This window comes from Poecilia mexicana, unplaced genomic scaffold (genome assembly GCF_051168715.1).
Source record: "Poecilia mexicana isolate PSO_F unplaced genomic scaffold, ASM5116871v1 scaffold_13, whole genome shotgun sequence".
NCBI classification, from domain to species: domain Eukaryota; kingdom Metazoa; phylum Chordata; class Actinopteri; order Cyprinodontiformes; family Poeciliidae; genus Poecilia; species Poecilia mexicana.
Genome location: NW_028263382.1, coordinates 27,381,054 through 27,397,488, shown reverse-complemented (window position 1 = coordinate 27,397,488; position 16,435 = coordinate 27,381,054). Strand labels below are relative to the sequence as shown.

The following is a 16,435-nucleotide window of genomic DNA, read 5'->3' as shown; positions in this document are numbered from 1 at the left end:
ATACCCCACTTCTAACAGTCAAATGTGATGCAGCAAACGCAAAAAACAATTATAAAGATTGTTCACGAATTCCAGTAAACATAAGCTTTGCTAAACAACAAAAAAGAACAAATAAATTACAGCTGACTCTCCTTTAACAAATAAAATCTCCCCATACGGCCTATTATTAACACCCATTTCGTCTGAAGACGACTTGTTGAAGCAGGTGTATGACGGAGTCTTCACCTCCATCTCCACGGCGATAAGGAACCTGCAGCAGGTCCTGATGTGAGCTTGTTTGCTCACTCCGGTGGGCCAACAGGAGTCAAAAGGTCAGGGAACATTAGTGGCTCTAAATGAGTTTTATTTAGCTGATCCAAGGGGGAAAATGGCTTCTGGGCTGCACGCACGCACACACACACAGCTTTAACTTGTAGATTATAGGCTGCAGCCTCCAGGCAGAGGTTCATGTTTGCTCTGTTTTCAGTGATGAAGAAAGGATGACTGTCAAGAATTGGATTGTAGCAGAACAAAACCCTCAAGTTTGACCGGTTAGAAAAAATAAAGTGACCTTCTGACTCTCCGTCTGTCTTTCTCTCCCGAGTACCATTTTTAACTTCAATCTTAAAAGATGGCATACCTTCCTAAAATAAGCTTACTTTGTTCAAGTTTTGTTATTCCTTTAGTCAAACACCGAGGAGGCGCGGCTGCAACCAATCAACTCTCAGATGAATCCCGCCAGACAGCTGCTTTCCTCCTCAGATGTTTGGAGACTCGTGAGCCGAGAGCGTCAACAGAGACAAAATGAGAAACGCGAGCAGCTAAAGTGGAGCGGCTTTGTTTACCTTATGGGAACAAGAAAACAGACTGTGCTCAGAAGCAGGCAGGATGTGGAAAATCTCGTCTCTTGCTTCCCCTCCTCTTTTAACTTCTGGTTGCACAACTCGGCGCCGACAGGAGCGTCATTCCTTCTGCTGCACTCCTCCGAGCTACTAGTCGCTTTGACCTTACTCACACACACACACACACACACACATTTGAGCGTCACAGCCGACAGGAATGGGACTGAGGAGAGCGATTGTTCTGTTTGCGTTGATGGAGGTGACATGGAGCCTCAGTGTGACGACAATCGGACCTGAAACCGTTTCCACGGACGCCTCGGCTCATCCGGAGCCGGCCGAGGAGAACACAGAGCAGGTGAGGAAGATCAAAACTATACGACCCCTGCATGAAAACGGCATGTATGTGTATATTTGTTGCAGTCATTATCAGATCAATATCATTCTGTACACAGTACAAAAACCAGCGTGAGCTCAAGTGGAAACAGCTTTCAGTAACGACTCAGGTTTGATGCAGCCTGTTGAGATCAAAACAACATAAATACGTTTCACATGAGTTTTAGACAGAGTGGAGGCTGAGAGGGGGGTTAAAATGATAAAGAACATCAAAATACGAACTCTTTTTTTTTTTTTTGGCTCCATAAACTCCAACATTGTCCTGGGCGATTGTGGAGTCCAACAATAAACAACCGAGGGAGCAGCTCAGTTCTTCCACTTGTTCTTTTTTGCAGGCAGCTGTCCTGTGGCCTCCAAGTATTTGTTGACAAGGTCTTCTTGTGTTGCTGGCAGGCAGGGCTGATATCTGCTGTAGTCCATGGTGTACTCTCCTTTTCCCTGTAGAAACATCGGGAGAGCATTCTTTAAATCCATCCACACAATCATCAGGAAGGCGAATGTCACAACCGACTCTACAGTTCTCTAGTTTTACATTTTTTTCCCCTGAGTAAAATCTGAAAATTAGCTTCTGTCTGACTCCTAACTTGACCCAAACAAATTGATGTGTCCCTGATTTTACTAGAAGTCTGGCCACTGCTTTCCTCCACTTGGAAATTGTTTTTTTAAAAATTCACTCCCCTCGACTCGGATTGTCTCCCAGACAGTCGACATTTGTCCAGGCCAATCACGGAGCAGAAGGAGAAGTTTTGAACGATAACGTCGATTTTCTGCACTGTTTTAGGATTGTGGTCTGCTTGTAGTTTTAGCAGTCATGACGGAGAAAGTGGATGAAGCTTTTCGGCCCAGGAACGAATGCAAATCGTAATCTTTCTAGCAGAGCTCCAAATGCTGCTCCACATTTCTTCAGTGATCTCGATATTCAGCTCTCCTCTCCAGGTCTAGGTCGGAGTTGGTGACTCAGATTTATAACGACATTTTAACATTTTATAGCACAAACTAAGTCACACCTCGCGATTTCCAAACCCCCCCCTCCCCCCCAGCTTCTCAAAGTCTGAAATCTTAGTGTCCTTCAGTAGAGTTGTTTCTTTTTTCTTTTAAGTCTCTTATCTGGAAAAAAAACAGAAGAGACTATTTTTCCTTATTCCGAAGGTTTCCACAGCTTCATTAAAATACACAAGGATCTCATCTTTGAAAAAAAAAGGCAGCCTAAAGAGGAAATACCTGTAGTCACCAATTCCCCCAAAAAACACTGCATACCTGGAAGGAAGTCAGGGTTCTGGACTAAAGGGGGGAAATGGGGAGGTTTTCCCAGTTTTCCCCTAAACAGATTGAGATGCCTTGACTGTACTAACAGTAGTTGGATTGCTACAGCATTTATTTATTATTTTCATGTACTTTTAAGAAAAAGTGGTATTTCATAATGAGGCTTCTACATCCAGCCATACTGTGGATGAATTTCTAGTTTTCCATTCTCGGACGTATGATATAAGAGGACTCGGTTGATCATTTTTGAGATTGGGAAGATTTAAGCCTCCCAGGTCTCTTGGAAGCTGTACTGTTGAACATTTTTATGTATGACCTTTTATTGCTCCACATGAAGGAATTAAAGCAACTCTTTAATTTTTCCGATTAACTTGTGAGTAAACAGAATAGGACTCATTCTGTTTGGGCAGAGCAGGCGAGGAACAGTGTTCATTTTAATAAGTGAAATCCTCCCTCATCAAGACGTGGGAATGAAGACAAAGCCAGCACTCAAAGTCTAGATTAGATTGGTCGAATAATGGGACTAAGTTTGGTCTGAACACCTGACAAAAGACGGGTTTAACAAATACACAGAGATATTTAAATCCACTTCAAAGGGGAGCTAGAAACGTTTCACATGGTGTCTGCTGAGAAATCTTGGAAAAACATGACCCTGCCTCTGTTTTCAGTGTCGTCGTCTCATTGCGAGATCCTCTTTGTCCAATGAGGACCGCATGGTGGTCCAGGCCGTCCTCCTGAGCTGCGTGTCGGGCCAACTCCTTCATCACCTCGGCCTGGTTCTGAAGCATTTCAGTCAGAACATCCGCTTTCTGGGTCATAACAGCTGAATTGTTCCCAGACATTTCCTCAATTACTTGGAGTAGAGCAGGATCAAGTGTGGTGGTCTTTTTATCTGTTGGCAGCGTGGCAGCTAGCTCTGTGCTAGCGATGCTACCTGTGCTAGCCAGCTGAAACTCTACTGCACGGGTCTTATTGGTTTTCTTCACGACTTTGGGCGACGCTGTGCTGGAGTCAGAAGAACGATCACTAATGTTCACATTGTCAATAAGAGGGTCAGATTCTGCTCAAATGTAGATTATCTGCTGTGCAGCTCAGTGAAGTTGACTGCTTGCTACGCTTGAAAAGCCCCTAGTGGCTCATTTTAGAAGATGCAACAACTGCCTTTCAAATGCACTCAACCATAAAGAGCATTTCTCACACCTTGGATGGAACATCTACCAACAAAAATCTAGATTGTGAATTCTAGACGTACCTCGGTGCAGGAGCGCAACTCTGTGGAGTAGCCAAACATGTCGTTCAAAGGAATCTGTTGGAGGAAATCCAGGTGAATTTAGAAAGGAGTGGAGGAATATGAATAAATGTAGATCACATATTAATGCTGTAATCTGGAGCCAGACTCACGTCGGCGTACAGAGTGAAGTATCCCTCGCCGCCGTCCTGGCCTGTGATCACACCATGGCGACGGTTCACCCCGGCAATGACGACACCTTGAAACTCCTGCGGCGCAACGATCTCCACCGACATGATTGGCTCCAGAATCACAGCTTTGGCCTTTTCCATTGCTGTGGAGGAGAGAGAAAGAAACGGCCGTGGAAACGAATGTTTCTGCTGGTTTTGTTTGGTCGCACACACCACTTTCATTTGTCTGTGCTGAGCGAATCACAATGTTAAGGCAGACCTTGTTTCACAGCGCCCTCTCCTGCACGAATGAAGGAGATTTCATTGGAGTCGACCATGTGGTTAGCTCCGTCCTCCAGAAGGAATCTGACTCCTGAGATCTTGTGTCCGCTGAGGGGTCCCTTCTCACAGGCCTCCCTGAACCCCTGCAGCACGAGAAACATGGAAGAATTTGTAGAAAACCTGGAGAGCTTGACGTTATTTTGATAGCTACGGTACTGCAGAGCACTTAAACCCTCAACATGGCGCAAGAGCAAAATTGGACTTTCAGCTACTTCTACTCACTGCTGCTGCATTTCAAATAAAATTGACTAATTCAACTTGAATCATTTATTTTTTTTGTCACAAGTGGTAGATCCCCACCGTGATGAATCATAAGCAGAATGGGTTCGGCACAGAGCACTTATAAATCCCTGGATGTGTTGCCGGTCCTTTTGGTCTTCAAGCTACTGCTTCTTTTTTTTATTTCTTTCACACTTTGTGAAAATATTTCTCAACTCTAGACATACAGTATGTGCCGCTACGAACAATAAAAGCGCATACCTTCTCCACAGCCGGCACAAACTGCTTGGGGACGTTCGTTCCCACGGTCTGATCTTCGAACTCCAGCTTGGTGTAGTGTTCGGGCTCCAGAGGCTCCAGGACCCCGATGACTTTACCGAACTGCCCGGAGCCGCCGCTCTGCTTCTTATGGGTGAAGTCAAATCTGAAAACGGAAGAGACGAAGGAGCCGCGGTTTGAAGCAGGATGATGGACTGAACCCAAAGTTTGTCATGGCTGATCCTGTCGCAATGAGCGATTAATCAGTTACTGGCATGATAAATTAAAGTGAGCCAGATGATTATGATACTTTTCAATAAATACTTTGGGAAGGCCCAGCAATCGGCTGAACCTTTAGAGCACAAATTGGCAAAAGATATTTTAAGAACCTGCCAGTGTGACAACAAAAAGTGAAAACTAAGCGGGAGACTCATCATCATACAGCGGTCTTTTTAAATGGATTCTGATTTAATTTTGTTATTTTGGGATTTTTAAATCAAATTAATTTAATTTTTGGCTGCGCTGGACTGCAAGTCGTAAGGTTTCATTGATTTTGCACAGAAACGTCATTAAATTGAATTTCTTGTTGAAAGTTTCTGGAGTAAAACATTTTATATCGTGTTGTGCGTCTATGCAGGTGAAAATGTTTACAGTTGAGCACAAAACGAATCCATGGCAAATTCAACATTTAGAAATAATCTTAGTTTTACTGACATGTTTCTTCAGACGGAAATAATTCGGACCTTTAACTCCCTCCACAGAGGACATGTGGAGGGAGTTAAAGATTAGGGTGATGGAAATGAGTCCTTCTGATTTTTTTATATTTTGTTTTAAAACATGCTCTCCAATCATAATAATAGTCTTTTTAGAAATGCTTTCCAAATTTCTAACAGCAAACAAAACAGAGAAACAGAGGTGTGGATAATCCTGGGCTGAAATGTCGATTGCTTTGGCTGCGAGTGCAGCTGTAAAACTGCTGAGCAGGAGAAGCGTCCTGTCTCTTTAAAAAGGGGGTAGAGCTAGAGGAGCTCAGCTGTCAAAGGAGGAAGTAGTGCTTTCGTTTGCGGGAGGAGCAGCTGAGTTGGAGGACTGAACGGAGAAAACATTCACCCAGTCAAAACTTCAGCACTGCAGCCCAGGCAAGAAGCTCTTTGATTCACCCTTTTTGCTCTCGCACGTTTGTTCTGCTCTCCTCAGTAAATGTGTCCAGGCTGAAGACAGCAGCCCCACCCAGCGAGCACCCAGGGGGTCAAAGTCCATAAGGAGTTCACATTTCCTCTCTCTCTCTCTCTGTGCACAGAAAGAAGCAGCGGAGGAGGATGTGATGGCGACAGGTGAGCTGAACCCCAACCACTACCCCGCCCAGAGGGCCGCCAAGGTGGTCCAGCACTACCTCAACTTGCGCCACGGCTCCCCTTACAAGCTGTTTGGACTGAAGGAGGTCCACAGCGGCAACGCGGAGGTCAGGTTCATCTATGCTGCCGAGCAGCGAATGCTTCACAATCTGCACGTTTGATCCGACCGCAGCTCAACTCTGCATGTTCCCAACAGGAAGTGGCAGACTCCGGGAGAAAGTACCAGCTGGAGATATCGGTGCACGAGATCATCAGCAACGTAGGAGAAACTTCACTTTGTTGTCAAAGCTGCTGTTTGCGTCGAAGGATTTTAACTGGAGTTGCACGAATTAACAGTTTTGTGGCTTATAGCTGACTCTGATTTATCTTTAATAAATTTATCTTTATCTTTAACACATTTCAAATGTTTTCTAGCAAAGAGTGAGAGTTGATTGAGCTGCTTTCGATATATTTTACATTGAGGATGAAAAAAATCAACAGAAGTTAACATTTTACATTGATAGCGTAGCTGGCACTACTTTCCAAAAGGCTGCCAATATTTCCAAAGCAGAAATGTTTAATAACAATTTAAAACAATAAAACAGTGCGACTTTGTTCTATGTTTAGTCTGCCTGTTATATTCTAAGTCTTGCTTTCTCTCGCTCTCCTGCAGCCTGAATGAATCACAAACATGTCATTAAGAAATCCACCATTTATGTTCACCTCTAACTTTATTTTACTGATACCTAAACAGCCTAGCTTTGAGTCTGTGCTGAGGAAAATCCTCCAAATCAAAGAGTGTTGTTGTTACTGCTACTTGGAGGCACTTACATGGTGCATTCAATTATCAGAAAATAGTAGGATTTCTTTTGAGTTTCTCACCAGCAAGTTAAGAGTAAGAATCGACTGAACAATTTCCGTCACCAATCGATTTCTCTGTGCATCTCTAGATCCGTGTCTCGTTCTAAATTTAGCATCAGTTTTGAACGTGAGGATATTTTTAGAAACAGCTTTTTCTCTCCAGCACTTGTTCAAGATACTGAAATAAAAACATTTAAATACTTTTGCCCTTTTGAATTGGATTAGTGTCGCCATCTTCCTCTTTTTTAAAAAATTTGGCGGTTTTTTCTTCCCAATGTGTTTATTGAAAGAAATATTAGGCAAGTCTTAGGAAAGATTGAAGTTTAAACAGTTGGGCAATCTCTGGTATTTCAGTCAGCAGGTCTAACTGGGCCCGATGAGAACCGACTGCCTGATAAAGGAAGACTTGGATGAATAACTGTGTGTTTTAACCTGACTCACTGTTTACGCTAAGGTGACGCCTTTTTTCTATCTACTCCCATTCACTTCTATTACAACCAGACTAAAGAGAAATGCTCCGCCGAGGTTTTCTTTCCGAGCGGAGCAAAGCAGCTCTCACCTCAAGTCCAGGTCTCCTCGTGCGAGGAGATCTTGAAGCTTGATGCTAAATCTGAAGAGGAGGCCTTGTACCAGCAGTACAAGACCAACAAAACCGTCCGCACTGAAAAGCGCCTACCGGGTAATGCTAAACAAGAGAGACGCTGCAGATTACTGCTGATGATTACCAGAAAGCATTTGGTTTACTCAATGAGATCCTCCTCCTCAAATGTCTTTCAGACAGCTACGGTCACATCGACCCAGAGATGACTCCTTTCTGGCACCTGAGCATCGTGGCCTCCAGCTTCATTATGCTGAAGGAGTCAACAGAAAACACTCTGTACAACATGGCTCAGGTGGCCAACATCACTCAGCTGGTAAGCTGCTAGATTTCATTTTGACATTGGAAGAAGAAAATAGCAGGAGTTTTAGCCCAAATGAGCTGTTTGAGCTGCACGTCTGCAAACAAGGACTTTACCGGGAAAGTTACGTAAAAACATCTGCTGAAACCGATCGGGTCTGCCAAGTCCGGTGGTAGGGGTGCCGGGGCAGTACACCAGCAGCCCATCAGGTTTAAAAAATGTTAAGTTACAAAAATTTGGAGGTGCAGAAGCAGGCACCATAAATTGGAAATAACATGTAAGGTCAAAGGGCAGGTGCGAAATGACGCAATTAGTGCAGTTCAACAAGTCGACTGTAAACCTAGCTTAATCTGTCTCTACTGTCACTGACAGTGGTGCATTAAAATCCCTATTTAAAATAACAAATGACTCTTAGTCTGGTGGGGGAGCAAGCAAAGCCTGGTGGCCCGCCAGGCTTATAAAACACTGGGGAGAAACCAAGATGAAATTTGCTATTTTTGTTGGAAGTAAAACTGTAATTTCTGATTCTTTCGAAAGCTTTCTCTCTATAATTTGTACAAAATTGTTCTGCTCTAACACACCACATCAACTCTGCCAATAAATTGTCAATAGGACTGAAATCAGAGCTTCATGTTTGTTGCTCTTGAGCCGCTTTGGAACTACATTGGCGATCTCATTTTACATTTAAAAGACCAATTTGTAACTTCAGGTTCCTGGCGGATGTCTTTAAGTAGTGCTTCACTTTGTCCATATATGGTTCTTCTCTCCAGACGGCATCAGTTTATTCTCAAGTGAAGCAACACACCCACACACCACGATGCTGCCTCCCCCGTGCTTCACAGTGGAGATGATGATGTCAGGCTTATGCGATTCCTCATTTTTGCTTTAAATTTAAGCATTGCGGACTGCAGTGTTGATTTCTGAGTCATGGTTTCTTCCTCACCGAGATGCCTTTCAGCTTATGTTGGTATAAAACTTGTTACCCTGTTAACAACATTATCTTTACCAGCTTCAGTGAAAATTTTCACGAGTATTTTGGATTTGTTTCAGGACATAATTTTGCATAATCTCCCCTCAGGCTTTTACTGTGATGAACACAGATATCTATCCACATAGATATCGTGCACATCTGTACTAATTTATCCCTGCTTTTCTCTTTTGTGAAAACACTGCACATACACATTTTGCAATGTGTTTAATCTCCATTTTTTATTTATTAATAACTATAAATTTACTACTTCAAAGAGAAGTGGAACCAAAGTCAAATTTCTTATTTGTGTGTTCAAATTTGGTCAAGTTTGTGACACGAAAACATGTTATTCTCCAGAGAACAAACTGATTCTTTAAAAGGATTCCTGGAGCAAAAATGCAATGTCTGAGTCTGAACTGCCAAAGAAATGCAGTTTCTATCCTTTACTGTCCAATAAATGGTTTTTCACGCCAAATGTTCACAAAAACTGAAAGTCGGCACCAGATTAAGTCTTTGACCTTTGAACTAAACATGTTTGCTGTTACTTTCTGTGCTACAGGCAACAGAGAATGACCAGCTGAAGTTTGACTGTCACGTTCTGCTGCATGACATGGTGTCTCAGGTAAACACGCGCAGTAAAAGCTGAAAACTAGAGCTTTTCTCATGTTAAACCCAAACAGAATTCATTAAGCCATTAAATAAAAACGGATACATTTACATTCAAAATAAGTATTAGATCAATAATCTCCCAATATTGTGCTAAGCTACGCGTTTTACAATAAAGACGTGTTAACAGTGTGTGTGTATTTGTTGCAGGAAATTCCTCAGTGGAAGCTGCTGTTCACCTGGTCTCCAGCAGAGGGCGTAAAGGTGCTGCACACGGAGCAGCTGCCCCACGTTCATGAAAGTGAAAAACAAGCAAAACCAAACTGATCTGCTGCTGTTTTCTAAGCTGAGATTGCAACACTTTGTAGTCAGTTATTTCTCTGTAGACGTGCTGCAATATCTGAAGCAAGATTAGCCGTTTTTCTTTCTTTTTTTCCCCTTGCATCTTCAGCCGTTTAAGAAAAAGAAGCTGGAGTTTATACTCAATAAAGTGTTTAAAGGTTTGTCTCGTGCTTTGAACTGCTTGCGTGGATTAGGAGGCTGACTTACGGTACAGGACTGGTGATCGTCTCTCTGAAAGCCACTTTTGGTTTCCCCATCACACAGGGACAGTTGTATTCTCGCTCCATCCTCTACAAGGAAAGTGTCGGAGGGGAAAAAGAATCAGCAGGCGAGGGTTAGAAACAACTTTAAAGTGCATTTAACATTTGCTGTGCCTTGTCAATCCTGTGCCTAATGCAGGATTAACAAGGTAAAGTCAACCAGTGAACGACTCCAAGGAAAAAAGGTGGAGACATGTTTTTTTTTTTTTTGCTGGCCTGCTAAAGATAAAAATAAAGTTATTTTATTGCTGATTTACAGCGTCCAGCTTTTTCTGGTGCAGAATTACGATGCGAGTCTCACATCACCGACGACATAAAAGACGGACAGAATGCAACATCTGCAGACTCTTTGATATGAATCTGAATTAGTTCCACATATTGAAGTGGGACAGATTGGATCTTTTTTTTTGGGGGGGGGGGTAAAAAGATCGGAACTGGGCCAAACAGACTGCGGCGAAAAAAATATAAGTTGCTTATGGGCAAAAAAAAAAAAAGAAAAAAAAAAAAGAGGATTTGGTGACATTAGTCCTGAATTCTTGGTTGTTGAATTTACATCCCACTAGCAACAACTGGAGAACAAAATGAGAGTAAATGCAGCTGAAAACCTGGATAGGGATGATGGTGTACCTGGGAGTAGATCTCCAGATGCAGCTCGCCCATGCCTGAGATGATGGTTTCTTTGCTCTCGGTGTCAAAAGTTACTCTGAACGTGGGGTCCTCTCTGGTGAAACGGTTGATGCCTTTAGAGAATTTGTCCAAGTCGTTCTGGTAAAGAGAGAACAAAAAGAAGACATTTTGAGACAATCCTTTATTAGCATTTATTTCAGGTTTTAAAAAAAGAAACCCTTCTTTTACCTTATTTGATGGCCTAATTGCCATGGAAATGACAGGCTCTGGGACGTGAATGGACTCCTGTGTGAGCATCAGGACAACAAATTAGAAAAGAAAAACACATCAAACTATACGTTTCCTGCAGTTTGATCGCCCCGGCCGTTCAGGCGGCTCACCATGGAGAGGTTGGAGCTGGTCTTGGATGTGAAAGTGTCTCCGCTGGCACAGTCGATCCCAAACAGAGCGCAGATGTCTCCTGCGTAAACCTCATCCACGTCCTTAAACACCACAACCGGACAGAGGAGGCAGCCTGGTTAAATTCGCTCCATTAACATTTATTTCTTATTAATAAATACACTTTCGTAGCTGTTGTGTTTTGCTTCGGTTGTGAGGCGAATGGAAACATGTTGCTCCGTTGTCATGGAGGATGTGGTTCTTATCTGCACACTTGACTAGAGCCAGAAGAGGAACTTCACTCCTCTGGCCAGTCATGCACTTCTCTGGGTTTTAATCTGCACACCGCAGATGGAGATAAACTGTGACCCGTGACGACTCGCCGGCGACTCGCCCTCACCTCCATCTGATCGGCGTGGAGGCGCACCAGCCTCTGAACTCGGACTTTTTTGCCCGTGCGCGTGTTGTAGATGTACTCTCCTTTCTTCAGGCAGCCCTGGTAAACGCGGACGTAGGTCAGCTGGCCGAACCTGCCGGCCTGTCAACAAGAGACGGCAAAGCGTGACGGACCTCGCCCTTCTGAGACAAACCGAGGCGGAAATAATCACTCTGAAAAAAAATAAAAAGACAAGCACGCACCTCCAGTTTAAAGGCAAGGCCAACGTAAGGGTTTGAGGCGTCTCTGGTCGGGTCCATTTCAATCTTTGACTTCTCTGCTGAATCCCTAAAACGAAGAGAAGAAAATTAATAAGATTTTTTTTTAATTACCCAAATACCTTCCTAAGAGGATTGTTTTAGCAAAACATGCTGGTTTATTTTAGAAAGCATGATTTATATTTATCGACACACAATCATTGCACAGAAATGGCCATCGGTGCAATGGTCTTCTTAATACTGGAGAAAGCTAAAGCTGCTAATTATTATTTCAGTCGTTGATTATTCTGACGATTCATTGATTAATTGGATAAAAAAGATTAAAACATTCTTCAGATGTTTCATTTAACAACTTAAGCTTATTTTACATAATATTAGAAATACATAAAAGTGCAATAAAAAAAATAGTCACTTAACTTCAGCAGACTGTTATCTGATGACATTTAGCTTTAAGGAGGCCAATAAGTTTCACTCTGGCAGCTTTTGTTTTTAGAGAAATAACTATTTGTGAAAACCAGCATCAAAAATAAAGCAGGTCTCTTGAGATTAGCTTCAAACTTTTTTTGGCCAAATGTTCATGACATCCACTTTGACGAGACAAAGCTCTGAAGCGCTCACTCTTCATTGAGGATGGCGTAGTTCTTGACTTCGCTGGGGTTCGGCAGGTAATCCAGGACGGCGTCCAGGAGAGGCTGGACGCCTTTGTTCTTCAGCGCCGTGCCGACCAACACGGGGCTGAACAGGCGCTGCACCGTGGCTCTGCGGACCGCAGCCTGGCAAACGAGGAGGTGGAACGTTTATGAAGCGACTGGCTTTCATTAATACATGCAAGGTGCATCTAAAAGTTGCCGGACGGCAGCTCTTGAGGACCATCCCCGGTTTAGATGGAAGACTATTTGTGTGTTAGAACGGCCCGGTCAAAGTTCAGACCTGGATCCAAATGAAAAGCTGAGTTCAAATGGAAAAGCAGTGCAGTCAGTAGTTGTGCAACTCCTGAGAAGACATGCCGCACATGACTTGCAGCTGAAATTACAGCATAGGGTTCTTCTCTAAAATACTGAAAAACAAAAACATGCATCATTTTTCCCTTTGGGCTTTATTGTGTGTTGTTATTCGACATAAAATCTAATTAAAATACACTATATTTCATAAATTTAACAAGGCAAATTGTAAACAAGTTCAAGGGGTGTGAATACTTTGGAATCTGTTCAATTAAGAGATCTAAATATGAACACTTTTCGACTTCCTATGTTGTGTCTGTCAAGCAAAAAAAGAAAAAAAAAGCTACTCACTTTTACACAAACTCTAAATGTCCAAACTCTCTTAAGACGCTAACCTTGAGGTCCTCTTTGGTAGGAACTTTCTCCTCCAGGAACATTTCCCCCAACGTCTCGTCAGCGTTGGCGACACACTCCACCAGTTCCTGCCTGCGGTCTGCAGCTTCTGCCCGGAAATCTGCGGGGATCTCGTCGTAGCGAATGTTTTGACTGCAGGGAAGAAGAAACAGAAATTCAGAAATTCTCACGCCTCGTATCTGGAAGTGACAGTGAGACGAAGGTGGATTGGTGAGACTTTTAAGCATTCTAACACACAGGAAAGCTTTATGAAATCAGTAAAACAAACTACTGTTACCCAAACGGTCCTTCAAAGTAGATGCTCCGCTCTTCAATCAGGTCGATGATGCCGCTCATGTTCCCCTCCAGGCCCATGGGGATGTTCAGGAAGGCTGCGTTGTGGTTCAGTTTAGATCTAAAAGAAAACGAAGCTCATGTCAGAGTCCAGAGGCACCGCCATAGCAACGTATATGCTGCTCTTAGGGAGAAGTTGGCATCCACAGGTCAGTTTTTCATCTCTAATCACAATTCCATTAAAAAACTTTGAATTTTGCAAACTGAGTTGATTTTGATTTATAGGAAAAGTCTATAAAACAGTAACACCACAGATTAAATGACAAGAGTTAAAAATTCAGAGACGTTTATTAAAGCTGCAGTTGGTAACTTTTATTTACATTTTATATATATATATATAGTTATCAGAAGTGTAATAAATATATACTTCTAATAAAGTATATATTAGATCATTTGTAAAGGACTGAGCTCCTATGCTTCCTCCCTGTGATTCTACTGCCATCTGCAGAAAAACACCAACCCCCCCCACCCAAAAAAAAAAAAAAAAAAAAAAAAAACAACAATCAGAGCCTGAAGGAAGGTTTTGGCGCTGTCAATCACCCTTGTTTATGTGCTGCTCACATCCTCCCCCCCTACTCTCTGCTATCCCACAGGTCCTTCCCCACAGCGGATCCTGCCGGTAAACACACAGGCTAGTTAGCATAGCCACCGATGACGGCAGGTAAACAGTTTTCCTGTAACAGGAAGTTGTTTCTCCGCCGTTATCACGCTCAGCAGCATGTACACGACACTGATTGACAGCACTGACGCTCCTCCTTGCTCTGATTGGTTGTTTCAGACCAACAATGCTGTCTTTCTGGAGATGGCAGTACAACTGCAAGGCTCAATCTTTTCACATGATTTCTCTCATGTTGTACTGTCATGACATAGAGACAGTTTTAACAAATACGTAAAAAAAACATTTTTACAAAAGTTTCACGCTGTAGTTTTAACATTTTTATTTAACCATCACAATTGTTTTTATGCATTTCTTTACTGCAACAGTTTCTCTAAAAGGTGAGTAATTCTTATTTTTGCCAATAAACCTAGTCTGACAAGTCAGTCAATATTTATTCATTTGATTCCCAGGTGTCCAGTTGTTAATGGCACTCAGAAAATCAAAGCGTTGCCTGACTTTCATCACTCGGCTCAGTGTGAGGACTTCAATTGGACCCGTACCTCATCTGCTGCAGCGCCCGGCTTGGGTTGGCTCCCATCCGGTCCAGCTTGTTGATGAAGGTGAGGAAGGGGACGTTGTAGCGCTTCATCTGTCTGTTGACGGTCATGGTCTGACACTGGACGCCTCCCACTGCACACAGCACCAGCACCGCTCCGTCCAGCACCCGCAAAGCTCGCTCCACCTCGATGGTGAAATCCACGTGACCTGAAACACACACACACACACGCACACACACGCGTGCGCACAGGTCAGCTTAGGTACACTGTGATGTCAAAGTAAATATTGGCTCAGGAGCTTTTTGAGGAAGGACAGGCAATTTCTTTAGCCAAAAAGTGAAAATAAATAAATAAATACTGAAATTACTTTGATAAATAAAAATAAAAAAAGAGAGATTTTAATATGTGAGAACTAAACTAAAACTTTGGAGCTTTATTAAACTCTTTGTTTTGATTAGCAAAGGTCTTATGAAATGTATTTTCTGTGGAAAACATGATATTCGGATTTAGACATCCTTGCAAAAGTATTTATTCTGCTTGGATAAACACAAAGTATGGTTATATTATTAAATATATATATAAAAAACACAGGTGATTTTCAAATGTTTAAATTGAGAGAGTCTCATTTGCAGTGAACCGCAAACAGTGCAGGAAACACACACATGGCAGTCCTGGAAGAAAAACTTTTAGAAACTGTGATTGACTTTCCATAAGGACAAATGACCCTGAACATACAAATAGCCCCGCAGTGGAACGGATTACAAGAAAGCATGTTCGTGTGTTAGAATGACCTAGTCCAAGTCCTGACCTAAATCCAATTGAGTGTCTGTGGTGGGAATGAAAGTTGAAATGTATTTGTCCTCATATTCTGTCTTGGACAAAACATTTTCTGAGATTTAATATCAACTCTTTTGAATCAAACTTCATTAGCAAACATCAGAGCTTTGTAAGACTATTGTCTTCAATCTATCATGTGACCTCCTGCTTGACATCTGTGAAATGGGTGCTGTGATAATGTTTCACCTCCATGAGATGCGACTATTTCGTTTTCCCCTATTAAGGCAGACTTGTCACTAAGAGGCTTTCGGTTTTTGCCTCTGCAGTTGCAAGACTAAGAATCTATGAATTAATGTTCATAGATGCTCCCAATCTAACCTGAATATAGATTGGGAGCATCTATAGATGATCAGGAATTTAATCTCTTGATGTGACCAATTAGAGCAAATGATCCACACTTTTCAGATAGTGTTAAAAACCATGGCGGGTACCTGGTGTGTCAATGATGTTGATGTTGTGGTTCTTCCACATGGTGTATGTAGCTGCTGACTGGATGGTGATGCCTCTCTGCCTCTCCAGCTCCATGGAGTCCATAGTGGCACCAACACCATCCTTCCCTCTCACCTTCACGTGACAGAGGAAAGCACGGCTCATTAACGCAGCCTCATCTCTTACCTCCAGAATCTTCGCCCATCCTGGCCCTCACCTCATGAATCTCTGCTATCCTGCCCGTGTAGTAGAGGACCCTCTCGGTCAGGGTGGTCTTCCCCGAGTCGATGTGAGCCGAGATGCCGATATTGCGGATTCTCTCGTTGGGGAAGACCCCAGAGGAGCAGGTCCGACAGCTGTTGATAAGCACCTGCAGGACAGGGGCTCAAAGTTAGGAGCTGCTTTTAGAGAACTGGAGTTGAACACCGGCGGTCAGAGTCGGGTTACCTTTTTCAGTGTAACGCTCCCCGGTGCTAACAAATGACTCCTGGTCAAACACAGACCCGCCTTCAGGAGCTTCATCTTGAAGAGAGCTCGGTGGAGTTCAGGCCGGGTGGTTATGCTCGACCCCAAACCTGCTAGCCGCCCGGTGAATGTCACGCCGGGATCCTACTGCCTGGTTGTGAAACACAACTTCCGCACTACGGAAGCCCAGACGCTCAACATGCGCCTTTTTTGTTTTAGTATTAAAAATTGATTAC

At 43.0% G+C, this 16,435-nt stretch overlaps 2 protein-coding genes across 3 annotated transcripts; one reads left to right on the top strand and one right to left on the bottom strand.

The window, feature by feature from the left end:
• Positions 1–773: 773 nt before the first annotated feature.
• Positions 774–9,867, top strand: lxn (latexin). 2 transcript variants are annotated; one of them, XM_015009557.2, is made up of 7 exons: positions 774–1,176; positions 5,995–6,156; positions 6,246–6,308; positions 7,391–7,568; positions 7,667–7,803; positions 9,318–9,380; positions 9,575–9,867. In XM_015009557.2, exons 1-7 carry the CDS (start codon positions 1,039–1,041, stop codon positions 9,689–9,691), a joined length of 858 nt encoding a protein of 285 aa, XP_014865043.2. In that variant the 5' UTR covers positions 774–1,038; the 3' UTR covers positions 9,692–9,867. The 2 variants fall into 2 exon arrangements, with proteins under 2 accessions (XP_014865043.2, XP_014865044.1); XM_015009558.2 differs by lacking the exon at positions 774–1,176 and adding an exon at positions 5,701–5,833.
• Positions 1,205–16,368, bottom strand: gfm1 (G elongation factor, mitochondrial 1). The gene is made up of 18 exons (XM_015009556.2): positions 16,182–16,368; positions 15,952–16,104; positions 15,737–15,869; positions 14,472–14,676; positions 13,258–13,374; positions 12,962–13,112; positions 12,244–12,398; positions 11,611–11,695; positions 11,372–11,509; positions 10,974–11,075; positions 10,822–10,878; positions 10,594–10,731; positions 9,914–9,996; positions 4,698–4,860; positions 4,156–4,300; positions 3,879–4,039; positions 3,730–3,783; positions 1,205–1,652 (listed from the first exon to the last, which is right to left on the bottom strand). Exons 1-18 carry the CDS (start codon positions 16,254–16,256, stop codon positions 1,521–1,523), a joined length of 2,247 nt encoding a protein of 748 aa, XP_014865042.1. The 5' UTR covers positions 16,257–16,368; the 3' UTR covers positions 1,205–1,520.
• Positions 16,369–16,435: the final 67 nt, after the last annotated feature.